Source organism: Giraffa tippelskirchi, chromosome 4 (genome assembly GCF_054371585.1).
Source record: "Giraffa tippelskirchi isolate mGirTip1 chromosome 4, T2T-mGirTip1v1.2.pri, whole genome shotgun sequence".
NCBI lineage: Eukaryota > Metazoa > Chordata > Mammalia > Artiodactyla > Giraffidae > Giraffa > Giraffa tippelskirchi.
The window spans coordinates 132,697,163-132,718,410 of NC_137278.1; the positions used below are offsets into that span (position 1 = coordinate 132,697,163).

At 40.1% G+C, this 21,248-nt stretch overlaps 2 protein-coding genes across 3 annotated transcripts; both read left to right on the forward strand.

Moving 5' to 3' along the window:
* The first annotated feature begins 1,256 nt into the window (after positions 1 to 1,256).
* On the forward strand, positions 1,257 to 10,518 carry LOC145547387 (small ribosomal subunit protein uS14-like). 2 transcript variants are annotated; one of them, XM_081596845.1, is made up of 3 exons: positions 1,257 to 1,299; positions 4,305 to 4,310; positions 10,313 to 10,518. In XM_081596845.1, the coding sequence occupies exons 1-3, from the start codon at positions 1,257 to 1,259 to the stop codon at positions 10,420 to 10,422; spliced, it is 159 nt and encodes a 52-aa protein (XP_081452971.1). In that variant the 3' UTR covers positions 10,423 to 10,518. The 2 variants fall into 2 exon arrangements, with proteins under 2 accessions (XP_081452971.1, XP_081452970.1); XM_081596844.1 differs by lacking the exons at positions 1,257 to 1,299; positions 4,305 to 4,310 and having other exon boundaries at positions 10,252 to 10,518.
* A 7,233-nt stretch (positions 10,519 to 17,751) lies between these two features.
* Positions 17,752 to 19,739, forward strand: LALBA (lactalbumin alpha). Its single transcript, XM_081596847.1, has 4 exons — positions 17,752 to 17,884; positions 18,211 to 18,369; positions 18,836 to 18,911; positions 19,416 to 19,739. Exons 1-4 carry the CDS (start codon positions 17,752 to 17,754, stop codon positions 19,474 to 19,476), a joined length of 429 nt encoding a protein of 142 aa, XP_081452973.1. The 3' UTR covers positions 19,477 to 19,739.
* Positions 19,740 to 21,248: the final 1,509 nt, after the last annotated feature.

Genomic DNA, 21,248 nt, shown 5'->3' on the forward strand with positions numbered 1-21,248 from the left:
CCTGTAGATAACTATGGTACAATGTGGAATGGGATAACTGCCACAAAAGAGCTACACAGTTTACTAAAATTATAGAGAAAGGAGTAGGGAAATGAATGGGTAGGGTGGAATATCAACTAGGATTTAAAGGACAGTAAAGACTTCAGAAAGTTAACAATGAGGTTGTGTCTTCAGCTTCCACCTATTAAGGAGTAAACTGGCAGCAGGTTAGCTCTCCTAATGTAAACAATTACATAATTGACACAATATGTGAAGTATCTGTTTATAGCTATTGGAAAACATATAACACAGGAGTGTAACCCCTGAGAGAAACAGTAAGGGACTTTATTTTGGGGGGCTCCAAAATCACTGCAGATGGTGACTGCAGCCATGAAATTAAAAGATGCTTGCTCTTTGGAAGACAAGCTATGACCAACCTATACAGCATATTAAAAAGCATATTAAAAAGAAGATCAATCCTGAATATTCACTGGAAGGACTGATGCTGAAGCACCAATACTTTGGCCACCTGATGCGAAAAACCTAGTCATTGGAAAAGACCCTGATGCTGGGAAATATTGAGGGCAGAAGGAGAAGGGGACAGCAGGATGAAATGTCTAGATAGCATCACTGACTCAGTGGACATGAATTTGAGCAAACTCTTGGAGATGGTGGAGGAGAGAGGAGCCTGGTGTGTTGCAGTCCATGGGGTCACAAAGAGTCAGACATGACTTCACGACTGAAAAACAACAGAGCAGGTAAAGATTTAACCTTTATTCTTGGGCTAATTTTATCCTATTTCTAAAGTGTAGTCTTTCTGAGGTTCTATGGAATGCTCCCAATTTTCAATAAGACGTCTCCACTCTGGTTGATTGGACCTTAAATATCTCTCACTCTGTATGAATTCCAGTAGTTACTCAATCTATACTTCTAATAATACTCATCTAAAGTCTTGTGGCTATCTGTATACAGGTTTCTAGAATTCTTTTCCTGCATGTCTCCCTCCTCTTCTGCCCACAAATTCAGACAATTTCTGCCTCCCCAAATGCTGACCTCTGTCTCTTCAACTCAGTGAGATAATCATGCCTTGTCCCTTCTTTGATCTTGAGTCTGGAAAGGCAGAAAGCCACGGTGGTAGTATAGTTCACTTCAATCATTTCCCTTCTCTCAGGAGTTCAGTTCAGTCGCTCAGTTGTGTCCAACTCTTTGCGACCCCAAGGACTGCAGCATACCAGGCCTTCCTGTCCATCACCAACTCTTGAAGCTTGCTCAAACCCATGTCCATCGAGCTGGTGATACCATCCAACCATCTCATCTTCTGTCATCCCCTTCTCCTCCTGTCTTCAATCTTTCCCAGCATCAGGGGCTTTTCAAATGAGTCAGTTCTTCGTGTCAGGTGGCCAAACTATCGGGGTTTCAGCTTCAACATCAGTCCTTCCAATGAATATTCAGGACTGATTTCCTTTAGGATGGACTGGTTGGATCTCCTTGCAGTTCAAGGGACTCTCAAGAGTCTTCTCCAACACCACAGTTCAAAAGCATCAATTCTTCAGAGCTCAGCTTTCTTTATAGTCCAACTCTCACATCCGTACATGACTACTGGAAAAACCACAGCTTTGACTAAATGGACTTTGTTGGCAAAGAGATGTCTCTGCTTTTTAATATGCTGTTTAGATTTGCCATAGCTTTTCTTCCAAAGAACAAGCATCTTTTCATTTCATGGCTGCAGTCAACATCTCTTTTGGAGACCAAAAAATAAAATCTGTTCCTGCTTCCACTTTTTCCCCTTCTATTTGTCATGAAGCAATGGGATCAGATGCCATGATCCGAGGTTTTTTCAATGTTAAGTTTAATGTTTAGTTTTTTTTTAAGGTTGAGCCAGCTTTTTCTCTCTCTTCTTTCACCCTCATCAAGAGGCTCTTTAATTTCTCTTCACTTTCTGCTATTAGAATGGTATCATCTGCATATCTGAAGTTATTCCTCCTGGCAATCTTGATTCCAACTTGTGATTCATCCAGTACTCTGCATATAAGTTAAATAAGCAAGGTGACAATATATAGCCTTGTCATACTCCTCTTCCAAGTTTGAACCAGTCTGTTGTTCCACGTTTGGTTCTAACTGTTGCTTCTTGACCTGCATACGGGTTTCTCAGGAGACAGGTAAGGTGGTCTGATTTTCCCATCTCTAAGAATTTTCCACAGTTTGTTGTGATCCACATAGTCAAAGACTTCAGCATAAGTCAGTGAAGCAGAAGTAGATGTTTTTCTGAACATAGGCAAAACACTCTCCGACATAAACCACAGCAGGATCCTCTATGACCCACCTCCCAGAATATTGGAAATAAAAGCAAAAATAAACAAATGGGACCTAATTAAAATTAAAAGCTTTTGCGCAACAAAGGAAACTACATATAAGGTGAAAAGACAGCCTTCAGAATGGGAGAAAATAATAGCAAACTAAGCAACGGACAAAGAATTAATCTCAAAAATATACAAGCAACTCCTGCAACTCAATTCCAGAAAAATAAACGATCCAATCAAAAAATGGGTGAAAGAACTAAACAGACATTTCTCCAAAGAAGACATACAGATGGCTAACAAACATATGAAAAGATGCTCAACATCACTCATTATCAGAGAAATGTAAATCAAAACCACAATGAGGTACCATTTCACGCCCGTCAGAATGGCTGCTATCCAAAAGTCTTCAAGTGATAAATGTTGGAGAGGGTGTGGAGAAAAGGGAACCCTCCTACACTGTTGGTGGGAATGCAAACTAGGACAGCCACTATGGAGAACAGTGTGGAGATTCCTCAAAAAACTGGAAATAGAACTGCGATGTGACCCAGCAATCCCACTGCTGGGCATACACACTGAGAAAACCAGAATTGAGAGAGACACGTGTACCCCAATGTTCATCGCAGCACTGTTTATAATAGCCAGGACATGGAAGCAGCCTAGATGCCCATCAGCAGACGAATGGATAAGGAAGCTGTGGTACATGCACACAATGGAATGTTACTCGCCATTAAAAAGAATACATTTGAATCAGTTCTAATGAGGTGGATGAAACTGGAGCCTATTATACAGAGTGAAGTAAGCCAGAAAGAAAAACACCAATACAGCATACTAATGCATATATATGGAATTTAGAAAGATGGTAACGATAACCCTATATGTGAGACAGAAAAAGAGACACAGATGTATAGAACAGTCTTTTGGACTTTGTGGGAGAGGGCGAGGGTGGGATGACTTGGGAGAATGGCATTGAAACATGTATATTATCATATGTGAAACGAATTGCCAGTCCAGGTTCGATGCATGAGACAGGGTGCTCGGGGCTGGTGCACTGGGATGACCCAGAGGGATGGGATGGGGAGGGAGATGGGAGTGGGGTTCAGGATGGGGAACACATGTACACCCGTGGTGGATTCATGTCAATGTATGGCAAAATCACTACAATATTGTAAAGTAATTAGCCTCCAATTAAAATAAAGAAATTTATATTAAAAAAAAAGAAGTAGATGTTTTTCTGGAACTCTCTTGCTTTCTCCATGATCCAATGAATGTTGGCAGTTTGATTTCTGGTTCCTCTGCCTCTTCTAAATTCAGCTTATACATCTGGAATTTCTCAGTTCACATACTGCTGAAGCCTAGCTTGAAGGATTTTGAGCATAATGTTGCTAGTATGTGAAGTGAGTGCAACTGACCTGCTCTAACATAATATAAAAACAAGTCTCAAAAGATTAAACTGAACCTTAAGTATCCTCACTGTCTAGCAGTACAAAGCCAAAACTCTTTAAAGGAAGGCAATACAATTCAGATGTTCAATAACAGAATACCCTTAACGTCCAGCATCTAATAAAACAATTATTAGAAATGCAAAGAAGCAGAGAAATGTGACCATTAGGCAGAGAAAAATGAGGCAATAAAGGACATTAGCAAGATGGCCTAACAGGAAACCTCAGAAACTCCTTCGCCCCTGGGGACAAGGATTTAACAATATATGAACCAACTGCCTTTGTGAGAAATCTAGAATTCAGTTAAGAAATTCCTGGGATAGAGATCTTCCTGTTAGATTTTGGGAGTTCAGATTCTTCCTTCAGTCAGCTACTAACTGGCTGTCTTCTTCGTTTTTCAATAAAATGGCAAACTGAAACAATGTAAACAGGAACAATCCAGTGCTTTACTTCATTAAAACGTGGCAGGCCCCAATGGAATGGGAGACCCTGGTACTCCTAAGATTTGTTAAGTGGGTAAAATATCCTTCCTCAACTCTCCTCTTGGTGATTCCATGAGACTAGCTTGCAGGCTTTCCTGTCCCAGATGGAGACAAAATTGCCCTGAGTCTGGGGACAGTGGCACCAAACTGCTCTCCAAATGGTTATGAAGAAATGTATCTTCCATTTCTCATTTCTGTATCAGAGGAAGAATTGTGAATGTCTGTAGAAATAAGCCATTTGTAATTCTGTGAAAGTGAAATCCTCAGATTTGAAAGATTATGCCATTTAGATGTACTCATTCCCGAAAATGGGTACAAACTGTTCTCTCTCATCTTTTGAGGCCAGCAGGCCCGAGACAGGGGTAAAAGAAAATACATACTTCTATTTTTGGCCTGAAAGTGGTAAAGGCTATTTTGTGTTTAAAAAAGAGAGAAAAAGAGGGAGAGATAGAGAGAAATTTCTGCTCCCAAGGCAAGCATGAAGCCTGGCAGGAAGATTCTTCGCATTCTTTCACCAGAGCACTTTCCCTCAGCATGGCATGGCATAATTAAGGAAACTTCTAACTCCTGAATTCTTCTTTGGGAAGGAATGAAGTGAAACGTATATCCAATATTCTGAGTTTTTGTGATGCTGCCAAGGGACTCGTTTCTGTCTTGTCTGAGTCTAAGCACTGAGAGGAATGGGACATCATGTTGTAGGGTCACTGAGAACAGAGGCAATCAAGGTGGCTTGGTCTAGCACCAGTTTGCAGTACCACAGATAGACACTAGGTGGAACTCCAGTATCGCAACTTTCTGCAGTGCCAGAGAAACTAGAGTATTGCAGATCCGAAGAGGAGATCTTAGGGAGAACTGGTAAGCCGCTTAATCAGGCAACGACATGTGTCCAAAGAGGTTGCATCTCCAGAAAAGGCTTGAGGGGTCTCCAGACTCTCCAGCTGGGCTTGTTGGAGAAAGTCCTCCCTGAGGAAACCAGACCACAAAAACTAAGAGAAGTAGCTGAGTTATCAAATGCTGAGGTCCTAACAGAAAACAACACACACAAAGAAACAGAAAAACCTTGTCTATTTAAAGGAACAGATTAAAACTCCAGAAACCAACCCTAAAGAAATGGCAATATATGAATCACCAGACAAAGAATTCAAAATAATTATCATAAGATGTTCATGAATTAAAAGAGAACACAGAGAGACAATTAAATGAAATCAGGAAAATGATACATGAGCAAAACACTAATATCAGCAAAGAGAAATTGTAAGGAAGAATCATTTAGAAAATTTATGAATTTTTGCCTAGCTAAAAAAATTTATGACATTTTGATTCTACTTGTTTGACTTAGTATGAAGAGAATGTCTGATTTCTAACTTATATTCATTTAAAACTTTGATATAATTCCTTATATTTTGACATCTATTATTACTGCCAAAAGTCTAGAAAATTTATTATCTTAGTGATTTTTTTAAAAATTTTTGTTTATTTGGCTGTGCCAATTCTTAGTTGCAGCATGTGGGATCTAATTCCCTGACCAGGGATCAAACCTAGGGCTCCTGCATTGGGAACCTGGAGTCTTAACCACTGGACCACCAGGGAATCCTTTGTTTTTTAATTTATTTATTTTTTAATTGAATGATAATTGTTTTACAGAGTTTTTTTTTTCTTAGCTGGAAGATTTTCTTTTCTTTTTTTTTTCCACTTTATTTATTATTTATTCTTTTTACAATGTGATTTTTCTTATTTTAATTTAAAATACATATGTATATTATTTTGCTGCTGTTAAGTCACCTCAGTCGTGTCCGACTCTGTGCGACCCCATAGACGGCAGCCCACCAGGCTCCCCTGTCCCTGGGATTCTCCAGGCAAGAATATTGGAGTGGGTTGCCATTTCCTTCTCCAATGCAAAGTGAAAAGCAATGAAAGTGAAAAGCGAAAGTGAAGTCGCTCAGTTGTGTCTGGTAATGTAAGTTCCCATGCTACTGTCTCCGTACATCTCACCCTCTCCTCCCCCTCTCCCCACCGTGTCCATAAGTCTGTTCTCTATGTCTGTGTCTCCATTGGTGCCCTGCAAATAATTTCCTCAGTACCATCTTTCTAGATTCCATATATATGTGTTGGTATATGATATTTCTCTTTCTCTTTCTGACTTACTTCATTCTGTATAATAGGCTCTAGGTTCATCCACCTCTTTAGAACTGACTCAAACACATTCCTTTTTATGGCTAAGTAATATTCCATTGTATATACGTACCACCACTTCTTTATCCATTCATCTGTCAATGGGCATCTAGTTTGCTTCCATGTTCTAGCTATTGTAAACAGTGCTGAAATGAACATTGGGGTACATGTGTCTTTTTCAATTTTGGTTTCCTCAGAATATATGCCTAGGAGTGGGATTGCTGGGTCATATGGTGGTTTTATTCCTAGTTTTTCAAGGAATCTCCATACTGTCTTCCATAGTGGCTGTATCAATTTATATTCCCACCAACAGTGCAAGAGGGTTCCATTTTCTTCACACTCTCTCCAGCATTTATTGTTTGTAGATTTTTGATGATAGCCATTCTGACCGGTGTGAGGTGATATCTCATTGTAGTTTTGGTTTGCATTTCTCTAATAATGAGCAATGTTGAGCATCTTTTCAGGTGTTTATTAGCCATCTGTATGTCTTCTTCACATAGCTAGTGGAGGTGATGGAATTCCAGTTGAGCTATTTCAAATCCTAAAAGATGATGCTGTGAAAGTGCTGCACTCAATACGTCAGCAAATTTGGAAAACTCAGCAGTGGACACACGACTGGAAAAGGTCAGTTTTCATTCCAACCCCAAAGAAAGGCAATGCCAAAGAATGTTCAAATTACCACACAATTGCACTCATCTCACACGCTAGCAAAGTAACGCTCAAAATTCTCCAAGCCAGGCTTCAACAGTATGTGAACTGTGAACTTCCAGATGTTCAAGCTGGGTTTAGAAAAGGCAGAGGAACCAGAGATCAAATTGCCGACATCCACTGGATCATCGAAAAAGCAAGAGAGTTCTAGAAAAACATCTATTTCTGCTTTATTGACTATGCGAAAGCCTTTGACTGTGTCGATCACAATAAACTGTGGAAAATTCTTCAAGAGATGGGAATACCAGGCCACCTGTCCTGCCTCCTGAAAAGTCTGTATGGAGGTCAAGAAGTAACAGTTAGAACTGGACATGAAACAACAGACTGGTTCCAAATCGGGAAAGGAGTACATCAAGGCTGTTTATTGTCACCCTGCTTATTTAACTTATATGCAGAGTACATCATGAGAAATGTTGGGCTGGATGAAGCACAAGCTGGAATCAAGATTGCTGGGAGAAATATCAAATACTTCAGATATGCAGATGACACCACCCTTATGGTAAAGTATCTTTAATATTAATTTATTATTAATTTCTCATTTAAATGCTTTCTTCTCTGCAATCACCCTCTGTGCTTTTTTCAGTCTAACTTTATGGAGACTTTTGATGGCTAAGTCGAAGATCTCTCTGATAAATGTCACATTGCACTTAAAAATATGTGGGTTATTTTCAAATATATTTTTATATTGATTTCTAACTTAATTCCACAGTGATAAGAAAATGGACTGTGCATGATTTCAATACCTTTAGATCATGAAATTTTTTCATTTTGTTTTATGTCCCTGGATATGTTTCAGTGTCTACTAGTTTATAGTCTATGGGAACATGAATAGAATTTGTATCCTACTATTGTGTGAAAATTGTATAAATCTTAATTATGTTGAATTGGTCATAGCGCTTTTCAGGTCTAGTATATCCTCCTACTTCTCAGTATATTCATTCTATTAATTTTTGAGAGTTTGATATTGAAACTTCAGCTAAAAATCTTAATTTATCTACTTAAAAAATAACTGTAATATATAGTGGAACTATATATAATCTTGTTCTGTATTTTCCATGTTTTCTATAAATGAGTATTATACTTTCAAAGTTAAAAATATATATATATATATATATATAAGAAGAAAAACCAAACCCAAATTCTGCAACTGAAAAATGCAATAACTGGATCGACAAAAGTAATATAGGGCATCAACAGCAGACTTTACCAGGCAGAAGAATGATTCAGCAAATTTAGGATTTTTGAAACTACTGAGGCAGAGGAGCTGAAAGAAAAAGGAGAGAAGAAACATGAAGATAGCCTCAGAGGATACCATCATGCAGAGAAACATATGCATTATGGGAGTCACAGAAGGAGGAAAAAGAGATAAAGGGACAGAGAGACTATTTGAAGAAATAACAGATGAAAACTTTCTAAATCTGAGGAGATATTTGGACATACAACTTCAAGAAGCTCAAAAAACTCCAGTAGGATCAAACTAAAGAGGCCTACATTAAAATACACCATAATCAAACTGTCAAAAGTCACAAAGAGAGTATCTTAAAACTAGTTTGAGGAAAGTGACTTGTCACTTACAAAGGGACTCCTACTAGATTATCATCCAATTTCTCGGCAGACACCTTGCAGGACAGAGGAAGTGGGATGATATATTTCAAGTGTTAAAAGAAAAAACCTGCCAACCAGAATACTGTATCCAGCAAAAATGTCCTTCAAAAATGGAGAAATTAAGATTTTCCCAGATAAACAAAAACTGAAGAAATTCATTACCAGACCTGCCCTACAAGAAATACTGAAGAAGTTCCTTCAAGTTGAAACAAAAGGATGATAAACAACAATACAAAACCATTCCAAAGTATAAAACACTCTGGTAAAGGTAAATATATGGACAAACAGAATCCTACAGTATTGTAATGTAGGCATGTGAGTCACATTCAAAGTTGATACAGAACTTAAAGTACAAAAGCATAAAAAGTAATTATAAATCTATGTTAGTGGATATACAATATAAAAGATACATTTTCTTTGACCACAGGGAATGTAAATTAACAAATCAATAGCATTAAAATATCTAGAAATAGCTCTAAGTATTTAGAATTTAAGCAACATACTTTAAAAAATTGAGATATAATTGGCATATAGCATTATATTAGTTTCAGGTGTACAGCATAATAATTTGACATTTGAATATATTGCAAAATGATCATCGTGGTAATCTAGTTAACATCCATCACCACACATAATTACAAAATGTTTTTGTGTCATGAGAACTTTTATCTTATTTATTTATTACAATTAATTTTATTTCTTTCTTTCTTTATCTTTGGCTGTGCTGGTTCTTTGTTGTGGACTTTCTCTAGTTGTGGTGAGCAGGGGTTGCTCTTCATTGTGGTGCATGGGCTTCTCCTTGTGGTGGCTTCTCTTGCTGGTGACCATAGGCTCTAGTCACTCAGGCTTCAGTAGTTGCAGTGTGTGGGCTCAGTAGTTGTGACTTGTGAGCTCCAGAGCATAGGCTCAGTAGTTGCAGCACTCATGCTTAGTTGCTCCACAGCATGTGTATCTTCCGGACCAGGGATCAAACTGGTGTCCCTTGCATTGCAAGGCAGATTCTTAACCACTGGATCACCAGGGAGTCCCCAGGAGAATTTTTAATATCTGCTCTCTTAGCAACTTTCAAGTATTCAATACAGTATTATTAATTACAGCAACATACTGTTAAATAACTTCAATGTAAAGGAAGAAATCACAAGGGAAATTAGAATATATACAAATTTGTGTGATACAGCTAAAGCAGTGCTTAGAAGAAAATTTATATCTTTAAATGGCTATGTGAAAAGTGAAAATATTAGTTGCTCAGTCATATCTGACTCTTTGCAAGCCCATGGACTGTAGGCTGCCAGGCTTCTCTGTCCATGGAATTCTCCAGGCAAGAATACTGGAGTGGGTAGCCATTCTCTTCGCCAGGGGATCTTCCGGACCCAGGGATTGAACCCGGATCTCCTGCATTGCAGACTGATTCTTTACCACCTGAGCCACCATAGAAGGAACTTTATATTTTTAAATGGCTGTACAGGAAAAGATAAAATTTTAAAATCAGTAAGCTAATCTTCCACCTTGAGAAGCTAGATAAAGGAGAGTAAGGGCCTTTTACCTCGTTGCAGCCGAGAAAGCAACATGGGTCTCCAGCAGCTCTACTGCAGCCATCTGAGAAAATTCGGCCAGTGTTCTCGCTCTTGCCGGGTCTGCTCAAACCGGCACGGTCTGATCCGGAAATACGGCCTCAACGTGTGCCGCCAGTGTTTCCGCCAGTATGGGAAGGACATCGGCTTCATTAAGTTGGACTAACTGAACTTCCTTAGATGGCTCATCCAGCACATCAACCTTAGGCGGAGATAATACTAGCTCTTTGTATATAAAATGAAAGTTTAAAAACTTAAAAAAAAAAAAAAAGAAGAGTAAGGTAATCTCAAAGAAACAGAACAAAGGAAATAATGGAATACAAAATGAAATAATAGAATACAAAATGAAATAATGGAAAACAATGAAATATAAAAAGAACCAATAATACCAAAAAACCAATAAAACAAAATTACATCTTTGACAAACCAATAAAATTGACATATATTCATTTAGAAGATTAAAAACAGATTAAACACAAATTATTAATATGAGGTGGCACTAGTGGTAAAGAATCTACCTGTAAATGCAGGAGATGCAAGGGACACAGTTTTGGTCCCTGGCTCGGGAAGATGCCCTGGAGTAGGAAGTGGCAACCCACTCCAGTATACTTGCCTGAAAAATTCCATAGACACAGGAGCCTGGTGGGCTACAGTCCATGGGACTGCAAAGAGTTGGACATGACTGAGCAGCTGAGCACAAACACACACTGATGTGAAAGAAGAGACATCACTGCAGACCCTACACATATTAATAGAGTAAAAAGACAGTATTATGAACAAACATGCCAGTAAATTTGACAATTTAAATGAAATAGGCAAATTATTATCAATTACCAAAATTGGTACAAGAATTAATTTTGTTGTTCAGTTGCTCAATCATGTCTGACTCTTTGTGACCCCATGAACTGCAGCACACCCGGCTTCCCTATCCTTCACCGTCTCCCAGACCTTGCTCAAACTCATGTCCATTGAGTTTGTGATGCCATCCAACCATCTTGTCCTCTGTCATCCCCTTTTCCTCCTGACTTTTATCAACAAGAATTAATAAAAATATACATCTGCAAAATATTTAAACTCACAATTTAAAACCTTCCCACTATGAAAACTTTAGACCCAGATAAGTTCACTGGTGAATTCTATAAAACTTTTAGAAATAATACTGACCCTTCAGAAACTCGCTCAGAAACTAGAAGAGGAGGGACATTTTATAACTTGTTTTGTGGGATCAGAATAATCCTAACATCAAAACCCAACAGAGATATTATAGAAGAAGAAAATCACAGATCAGTGAGATCTTGGATGGCCTCGGCCTGCAGCGGCTTAAAGCAGGGTTTTGGTTCTGGCCAGAGATTGAGGTAAGGTTGTAGCATAGCAAGAACTGAATCCAAGCTCCTAGACTTGTGGTCAGTGACAAAGCCCTGGCCCTGCAGAAAAAAATTCCCACAAAGATGGAAAGTAGTGAAACAGGTAAAGTGCTTACTAGAAGGAAAAGAGTATAGTATGTGAGGATAGACACGCAGGTGGACTCAGAGAATCATGCCCTTGTGGTAGTTTGAATCACTTTTACGGGGCATTTCTGTCGAGTTTCCTTTGGCTAATCATTTTGATTTGCCAGGTTCTGTATTTGGTATATCTCAGGATCCTCCCATACGTGCATGTGTGGACCTCAACCAAGATGGCCTATGAGTAGCTTTGACCTTACTCCCACTTTGACTTCCAAGAAACTCTCTAGTTGAGAAGGTTTTCTTGACTTCAAAAATGAGAAATATGTGGTCTCTTATCTTTTATCTTGTCAGGGCCCAGCCTCCTCTCTTGATTGTCCTGCTATTGATGTTTTGGAATTTCTATCCATAAAGAATGAACTCAAATTGCTCACCCTGGGGCTGGGGGCAGATCTACCTTTTGCCTCAAATGTACATTGTGAACATAGACAAAAAAGTCCTTAACAGAATTTCAGCAAACTAATTCTAGCAATATTCAAATATGCTTATATGCCATGACCAACTGTGGTTTATTTCAGGAGTGCAAGAACGGTTTAATGTTCAAAAATTAATTAGTGTTATTCACCACATTAAAAAATGGAGGGGAAGGGAATTCCCTGATGGTCCAGTGGTTAGGACTCTGTGCATCCACTCCAGGGGGTCTGGATTTGATCCCTGGTTGGGAAACTAAATTGTGTGAAATCACAAAAGATCTTAAATAACAAAAGCTATCCAGTGAAAGAACAAAGCTGGAGGTGTCACACGTCCTTATCTCAAACTATGTTGCAAGGCTACTGTAATCAAAACAGTATGGTACTGGCATAAAAGCATACAGATTGATGGAACAGAATAGAGCACTCAAATATAAACCAATGCACACACAACTAATCTTTGAGAAGGGAATCAAGATTATTCAATGGAGAAACGATAGTATCTTAATAAATGGTGCTGAGAAAACTGGATGAAAGAGAAAGTGAAAGTGAAGTTGCTCAGTCATGTCTGACTCTTTGTGACCCTGTGGACTGTAGCCTACCAGGCTCCTCTGCCCATGGGATTCTCCAGGTGAGAATACTGGAGTGGGTTGCCATTTCCTCCTCCAGGGGATCTTCCTGACCCAGGGATCGAACCTGGGTCTCCTACATTGCAGGCAGATGCTTTAACCTCTGAGAAAACTGGATATTCACATGCAAAAGAATGTGAATTGGACTATCTTATACCACTCACAAATATTATCTCAAAATAGATTAAAGAGTTAAATGTAAGACTTGAAATGATAAAAATTATAAAGGAAACTTATTTTAAAAATAGTTTTCAGAATATAAACTGTATAGCTTATTAGAATAAAAAAATAATGTTGATATAGCATCAGGCACACAATGGGATATTATTCAGCTTTAAAAAACAAGAAATCCTGCCAGTCCAACAATATGGATGGAACTTGATTATGCTAAAGGAAATAAGTCAGAAAAAGCACTCACTCCCCAAATTTTATTTGCTTTAAATAACTAATTCATTTAGGAATTTGTCTAAATTTGGGTTTCAATTCTAAGATCTAACTTTATTTTTCACCTAGTGATAACTTACCTTAATTATCGGAGGAAGCAGAAAAAGGTGAGGATATTAACGGTAAGGTGTGTGTGTTAGTAGCTCAGTCATGTCTGACTTTTTGCGACCCCATGGACGGTTGCTCACAAGGCTCCTCTGTCCATGGAATTCTCCAGGCAAGAATACTAGAGTGGGTTGCCATTCCCTCCTCCGGGGAATCTTCCCCACCCAGGGATAGAACGTGGGTCTCCTGCATAGCAGGCAGATTCTTTACTGTCTGGGCCACCAGGGAAGCCCCTCTCAGGAGTAAGGAGTAATGGTCTGTAACTGTAACTGTAAGGAGTAATGGTCAATATTATTGTGGCTCTCAGGGTGTTCCCTCCAAGTGGGGGGTCTCTATCAATTACTAATCATCTACAAACTACAGTGTCAGATGACTGCTGCCAAATGTGTTTTGAAGAAGGTGCTTCTGATTCCTCAATCTCTGGAAGTCCTCCATAGGACTGGTTTGAGAAACTGATTTTCACCATCAAAACTTTACCCTCAAAAGCATCCAAGGGAATGAGCATAGCTTCCTAGCATATTTCTGAAAAATCCAGCATGTTGTAAAAATCTCTTCACTCCCTTGAGCCAGATCTTGGCCTGCACAGAGAGCACCCTGTGTCTCTGGAGAGATTTTGGCAGGGCCTTTCCTTCATCAGCAAAGCTCACGTCTTTCCATACACTTCCTCAATGCTGAGATTGTTGTTTGTTCTTCTTCTTTGATCCATCTCTAAGAACTGATATCTTTCTCTGAAAAGTTTGTAATTGTTTCCAATAGATATCTATCTTCTTTATCAGACAACCCCAGATATGCTATTTTATAAACATTTCTAAGGAAATAATGGTTCCTCTTGCCAGAGGTATATTTCTTTTCTTTTTTGCATTTAGTTGTGATTCCTTGCCTAGTATACTGCTTCTTGGAAGGGCAGAGATACTGCCAAATTGTAGTCAAATAGGCTGCTGTCATAAACCTTGACTTGGCTGGAAGCGTGAGAAAGCCCCTGTGATTCATGACATTCTGGCCCATCATTTTATTCTATTACAGGTACTTAGTCCACAGCCCTGGGCAGGAGACATTTTACACCAGGCACTTCTATTGGAAAAACTAATCTTTGGGACTAGATTTTCTCATCTATCCCTCTTACTCCCAGCCATATTTTCAATCATACTTGCTTAGAGTGATAGAATTTCTATTCCTGTTCTCCATGTACTCTTCGAATGCCTGTGAATGGAATGGAGGAGAAATGCAGTGGAAACACTTCTGCTGTGTTTCTAAACACATATCTCTGATATTAGGACTTTCTGCTCATCTCTTTTGGAACACCAAGGTCCTCTACACTCATTCGCTCATGGTGCTGATGCCAAAAACTTGGTCTCTGTGCACTGAATTGAATCTTGGAGACAGAATTTTGGGTGAACTAGAAGATAATAGCTGTATTGCTTTTCAAAGCAAAGAGGGACACAATGGGCTCATGCCCCTCAAAACTGTGTGTCCCAACCTGGGAAGATTTGGTGAGGAGGTTTTTGGCAATGGTTCAAGGGCAGGGTTGCTGATAAGACTAGGATGTGTGCAGGGCCTTCACTCCTTTAATCTGGCTTCAGGTAGTCTTCTCTGAAATGAATACTAACATCTTCCATTTGTTGGAGGTTTTAATTCTGTAAAGAGCTCAAAGATATTGTTATGTGTATCCCTTAAGGTGAAACTAGGACCCTGCCCCAAGGCTGTGCTATTGTTTCTTGGCTGCTCCTCCCTGTCTCTGCATCTCCACCTTTCCCTGATTAGCAGTTTTTTGAATCTACCCTTTGGAATTCAGGTAAGGTCGTGGAGGCTGGAGTCTATTCCCTATAAACAAGAAATGAGGGACATGAAAAGACTTCTGTTTTCAGAAGCCCCACAGGGTCCTGTTTAGTTTCAGTACTTCATATAATGATTATCAGTACTTCATATAGTGATAATCAGTACTTCGTATAGTGATAATGCTGAGTACATCATGTGAAATGCCAGGCTGGATGAACCACAAGCTGGAATCAAGATTGCTGGGAGAAATATCAATAACCTCAGATACGCAGATGACACCACCCTTATGGCAGAAAGTGAAGAGGAACTGAAGAGCCTCTTGACGAAAGTAAAAGAAGAGAGTGGAAAAGCTTGCTTAAAACTCAACATGCAGATAACTAAGATCATGGCATCTAGTCCCATGACTCCATGGCAAATAAATGGGGAAAAAGTGGAAACAGTGAGAGACTTTATTTTCTTGGGCTGCAGAATCACTTCAGATGGTGACTGCAGCCATGCAATTAAAAGACGCTTGCTCCTTGGAAGAAAAGCTATGATCACCCTAGACAGCATATTAAACAGCAGAGACATTACCAACAAAGGTCCATCTAGTCAAAGCTATGGTTTTTCCAGTAGTCATGTATGGATGTGAGAGTTGGACTATAAAGAAAGCTGAGCACCAAAGAATTGATGCTTTTGAACTGTGGTGTTGGAGAAGACTCTTGAGAGTCCCTTGGACTGCAAGGAGATCAAACCAGTCCATCCTAAATGAGATCAGTCCTGGGTGTTCACTGGAAGGACTGATGCTGAAGTTGAAGCTCCAATATTTTGGCCACCTGATGCGAAGAACTGACTCATTTGAAAAGACCCTGATGCTGGGAAAGATTGAAGGCAGGAGGAGAAGGGACAACAGAGGATGGGAGAGTTGGATGGCATCACCAACTCGATGGACATGAGTTTGAGCAATCTCCGGGAGCTGGTAATGGGCAGGGAAGCCTGGTGTGCTGCAGTCCATGGGGTCGGAAAGAGTTGGACACTACTGAGCAACTGAACTGAACTGATAGTGATAATCCATGGTACAAAATATAGGATAAAACAGAGGAAGAGTTTGCCCTGATTCTGAAGAGTTGTAGGATATAAAAGTTTAGAATACCTTCAGTTTGAAAGTCTTAAATTATTTACTTAGAGTGGGTACCCACTGCAATACAAGAAATCAGGTTTTAGAGACTGAGGTAGAGAGAATGAACCCTGGCATATAAGAAGCTAACAGCTATTGGTACCATAGCATGAATCTTGATGCCAGCAAGTTGAAGGAACCATTCAGAACTAGTATCCTAAACTCTACTTGCTCCAGGACACTGATCTTAAAGCTCAGGTTCAGAATCTTGTTTTATAGGCTCTAGGTGTATACTGTACTGTGCTGTGCTTAGTTGCTCAGTTGTGTCCGACTCTTTGTGACCCCATGAACTGTAGCTCACCAGACTCCTCTGTCCATGGGGATTCTCCAGGCAAGAATACTGGAGTGGGTTGCCATGCCCTCCTGCAGGGGATCTTCCCAACCCAGGGACTGAACCCAGGTCTCCTGCCTTGCAGAAAGATTCTTTACCATCTGAGCCACCAGGGAAGCCCAAGAACACTGGAGTGGGCAGCCTATTCCTTCTCCAGGGGATCGTCCCATCCCAGGAATTGAAATGGAATCTCCTGCATTGCAGGTGGATTCTTCACCAGCTGAACTACCATGTGTATACTACTCCAATATTAAAGTGCTTAAAGTCCAGTTTTCCCACCTTTCCCAAAAAGGTTGGGTCACTCTTTTTTAACCTTCTGTGGCCAACTCTGAGGCTGTCTACAAGTTTACATATTTATGAACACATTTGTTGCAAGTTGTTAGTTTTAGATTTACAATGTGGTATCTGGCTATTTGGTGGTATTGGTGGTTGGGGATGGGGAGGCTGATAGCAGCTCAGAGGGTAGCTAGATACTGTCATACACACTTTTCAAATTCTCCATTTTTGTGAAATAGAAAGTCTCTGGATCCAAGTTATAAATGATTCTCAGTCTCTGTTGTCATATTCTATTTCTATTCTTGACCACTCAACAAGGAACCAAGATATCAAGGGACACTTCTTTTGTTTCATGCCTGGATTGAGTGGGCCAGTGTCAGCTCTGATCCTGGGACCATGACATATGATGATGTACACTCCTTTCCCATATTCTGTATGTCTCTAAGGGAAAGGAGGAGTTGGCCATGGACGCTTTGTGCATTTTCTGATTGCTTCACTTGTATTACCCCTGAGGCCTCCTTTGTTCCTGAAATAGGTTGGGCACATCTTGCTTCCTAGAACCAACACTACCAGAAACAAACATATAAATAAAGCCAAATAGGAAACAGAATCATGTTTGTAACACTCTTTGGGCAGATAACAATACCTAGTATGGACTAGAGATTCTGGGGAAGAAAGGAAAAGTGGGGTGAGATTACTGAAGGAAGCTAGCAGGCTCAATGTTTCTTTGTTGGTTTGACTGGCCTCTCTTGTCATCCTCTTCCTGGATGTAAGGCTTGATGCCAGGGCTCCTGAGGCTTTTTCCACAAATAAAAGGAGGTGAGCAGTGTGGTGACCCCATTTCAGGATCTTGGGGGGTAACCAAAATGATGTCCTTTGTCACTTTGCTCCTGGTGGGCATCCTATTCCATGCCACCCAGACTGAACAATTAACAAAATGTGAGGTGTTCCAGAAGCTGAAAGACTTGAAGGACTACAGAGGTATCAGTTTGCCTGAATGTGAGTTCCCTGCTATTTTGCTTTGTCCCATAATTCATCTTCTTCACACTTTCCCTCCATTCTCTTCATCCTCTTTTTCCCCTCTACTTTTAATTCAATTATTGAACAATTCTCTTATTTGTTTACTCTTTTATTACATTTATTTATCTATCTCTCCTTTTTCCCATTGTCTGATCCTTTGGAACTCTTTTCAACTTATCAAGATACTCTGTGGTCTACCATATTTGGAGATTGGTTGGGGAGCCTTTTTCTATCTGGGAATACAGGTCCTCATTTATGCTATACATGAACATCCTTGTGAAATCTCTTTTTCATCTTTCTTTCAGGGGTCTGTACTGCATTTCATACCAGTGGTTATGACACACAAGCCATAGTACAAAACAATGACAGCACAGAATATGGACTCTTCCAGATCAATAATAAAATTTGGTGCAAAGACGACCAGAACCCTCACTCAAGCAACATCTGTAACATCTCCTGCGACAGTGAGTGACTTCTTTTTACCCTGTTTCTGTGTTTTTCTGGAACCTACTCATGGGATAACCTCCTTTTTTTGGTGTCAAGCACACCTCTGGCTTCACTGCCTTGGACTCTAAATTAACTGTGGGACTTGATAATACCAAGTAAGAGGCTCTTAGAATTTTTCGTTAACACCAAATCCCCAGACAGGTTCTTAAAGTTCATGGGTAGGTGACCTGAGCTGTTTGGGGATCTTGATGTATAATTCCCTGTATTTTCAGAGTAAGTTGGTTGATGAAGTTGATAATTACTAAGGAGCTGCCCCAGAGAAGTGAAGGGAGTCCTTACCTAGGGATAGGCATTACTGTATTAGATTTCTCACATAAAACGCAAAAGGCCTTTAGTTCAGAGAAAACCCGAGAAGAGGGAAATTCATTACCTTTCTGGATAATACTTAGCTCTCTCTTTTTTTCCACCTGTAACTCCTGCCAGAGTTCCTGGATGATGACCTTACTGATGACATTATGTGTGTCAAGAAGATTCTGGATAAAGTAGGAATTAACTACTGGTGAGTCACCTTTCTATTTTCTACTTAATCTTTCCCCTCTTTTTTCTCAGTCCTTTCGTCCCAGCACTATACCCCTTTCTCTCTATTTCCTGATCTTTTAAGCTAGAATGTAATCTTCAAAACAAAAATCATCAAGCAGACTCAGGTTTCCAATTTTGAAGCTTCACTTCACTCCCATTAGCAATTTTCCTACCTAGGGTTCCCTAATAGAGGGCTAAGATCCAGGATTTCCTTCACCAGGACTTGAGCATCTAATTCTACTTGTTCAGTCCTACATCCTAAGTCACGCCCTTTGTACCACTGCCCCACAATTTTCTTGGAGTTTTAAAAAAAATGGACCTGACTGCAATAAGTGCCTCAGTGTCTCTAGCTATGTGGCTAGGAAAGTCTGTCTGTAATTTTCACCCACAATTTTCCACCTCAACCTTCCTGGGGATAAAGCTAGATGTAAATCTAACCAAGATCCTGTCAGTCAACTTGCCCTGTCTCCTTCTTCACGATCAGGTTGGCTCATAAAGCACTCTGTTCTGAGAAGCTGGATCAGTGGATCTGTGAGAAGTTGTGAACACCTGCTGTCTTTGCTGTTTCTGCCCTCTTTCTGTTCCTGGAACTCTCTGCCCCATGGCTACCTCGTTTTTCTTCTTTGTACCCCCTTGAAGCTAACTCGTCTCTGAGCCCTGGGCCCTGTAGTAACAATGGACATGTAAGAACTAATCTCTAGGGATGCATGAATGATGCTCTGGACTTTTGACCCTTGCTCAGTGCCCCTGATAGCACTTTTAATACAACAGTGCATTCCACTTCTGTCCTGAATAAAAGGCCTGATTTTGAATGGCTGGCTGTATTTTCTTCCTGGTGGGAGAGGGAGGAAATAGGATGAGTAGGTAGACCTGGCCATGGGTCATAGACACCTTCATCTCTACTAAAGAGAAGACGGACTGAACTTATAACAACTCGAAGATGGAGATTACTTTCTGTATTAATTCAATTCAACAGAGTTTTATTGATCACCTAGCATAATTCAAAGAACTATGGAGGGGACCTAAAGTTGACTAAAAGCATCTCTTACCTCAACTAGTATAATACGAACATTAATAAATAATTATCACACAAGATTCAATGGACATGGACTTGGGCAAACACTGGGAGATGGTGAGGAACAGGGAGGCCTGGTGGGCTGCAGTCCATGGGGTCACAAAGAGTCAGACATGACTTAGTGACTGAACAGCAACAACAACAACAACATAATACAAGATATAGTGTCATAAGTGTGTCAGTATCTTCTAATTCCCCCCTCTTACCTCTATACCCACTAGGGCTTTTGGCATTCAGACCATTTTGTCTTGTCTCAGAGACTAGCAGCTCCCAAATGAAGCTACCATAATCTGTTTAGGGATATATAGGCCCTGGCAAACAGTGAACAGGACATTCCTCTCTTATACTTATGAAAACAAACTCTCAGGAAATAACTTGGTATTCATCATATGATTTTAGTCTGAATTTGAACACAATGTGACACATCTCCCAGGGTTGCTTCATACTATTCCTTCCCTAATTATGGGACAAAATGCTTTTCCCCAAGTCTGCAAGGTTTTAAGAATAATCCCTGTTCACAGCTGTATGTGGGAGGGCAGGATTGAATGACAATTCCTCCCACCAAACTCACACATCTCCTTATTATTTGCTTCAGTTACAGTCTCAGGAAGGCATCAGGTCAGTTCTAGTTCAGTTGCTCAGTTGTGCCCAACTCTGCGACTCCATGAACCACAGCATGCCAGGCCTCCCTGCCCATCACCAACTCCTGGAGTTCAGCCAAACTCATGTCCATTGAGTCAGTGATGCCATCCAACCATCTCATCCTCTGTTGTCCCCTTCTCCTCCTGCCCTCAATCTTTCCCAGCATCAGGGTCATTTCAAATGAGTCAGCTCTTCACATGAGGTGGCCAAAGTATTGGAGTTTCAGCTTCAACATCAGTCCTTCCAATGAACACCCAGGACTGATCTCCTTTAGGATGGACTGGTTGGATCTCCTTGCAGTCCAAGGGACTCTCAAGAGTCTTCTCCAACACCACAGTTCAAAAGCATCAATTCTTTGGTGCTCAGCTTTCTTTATAGTCCAACTCTCACATCCATACATGACCACTGGAAAAACCATAGCCTTGACTAGATAGACCTTTGTTGGCAAAGTAATGTCTCTGCTTTTTAATATGCTGTCTAGGCTGGTCATAACTTTCCTTCCAAGGAGCAAGTGTCTTTTAATTTCATGGCTGCAATCACAATCAGCAGTGATTTTGGAGCCCAAAAAAATAAAGTCAGCCACTGTTTCCACTGTTTCCC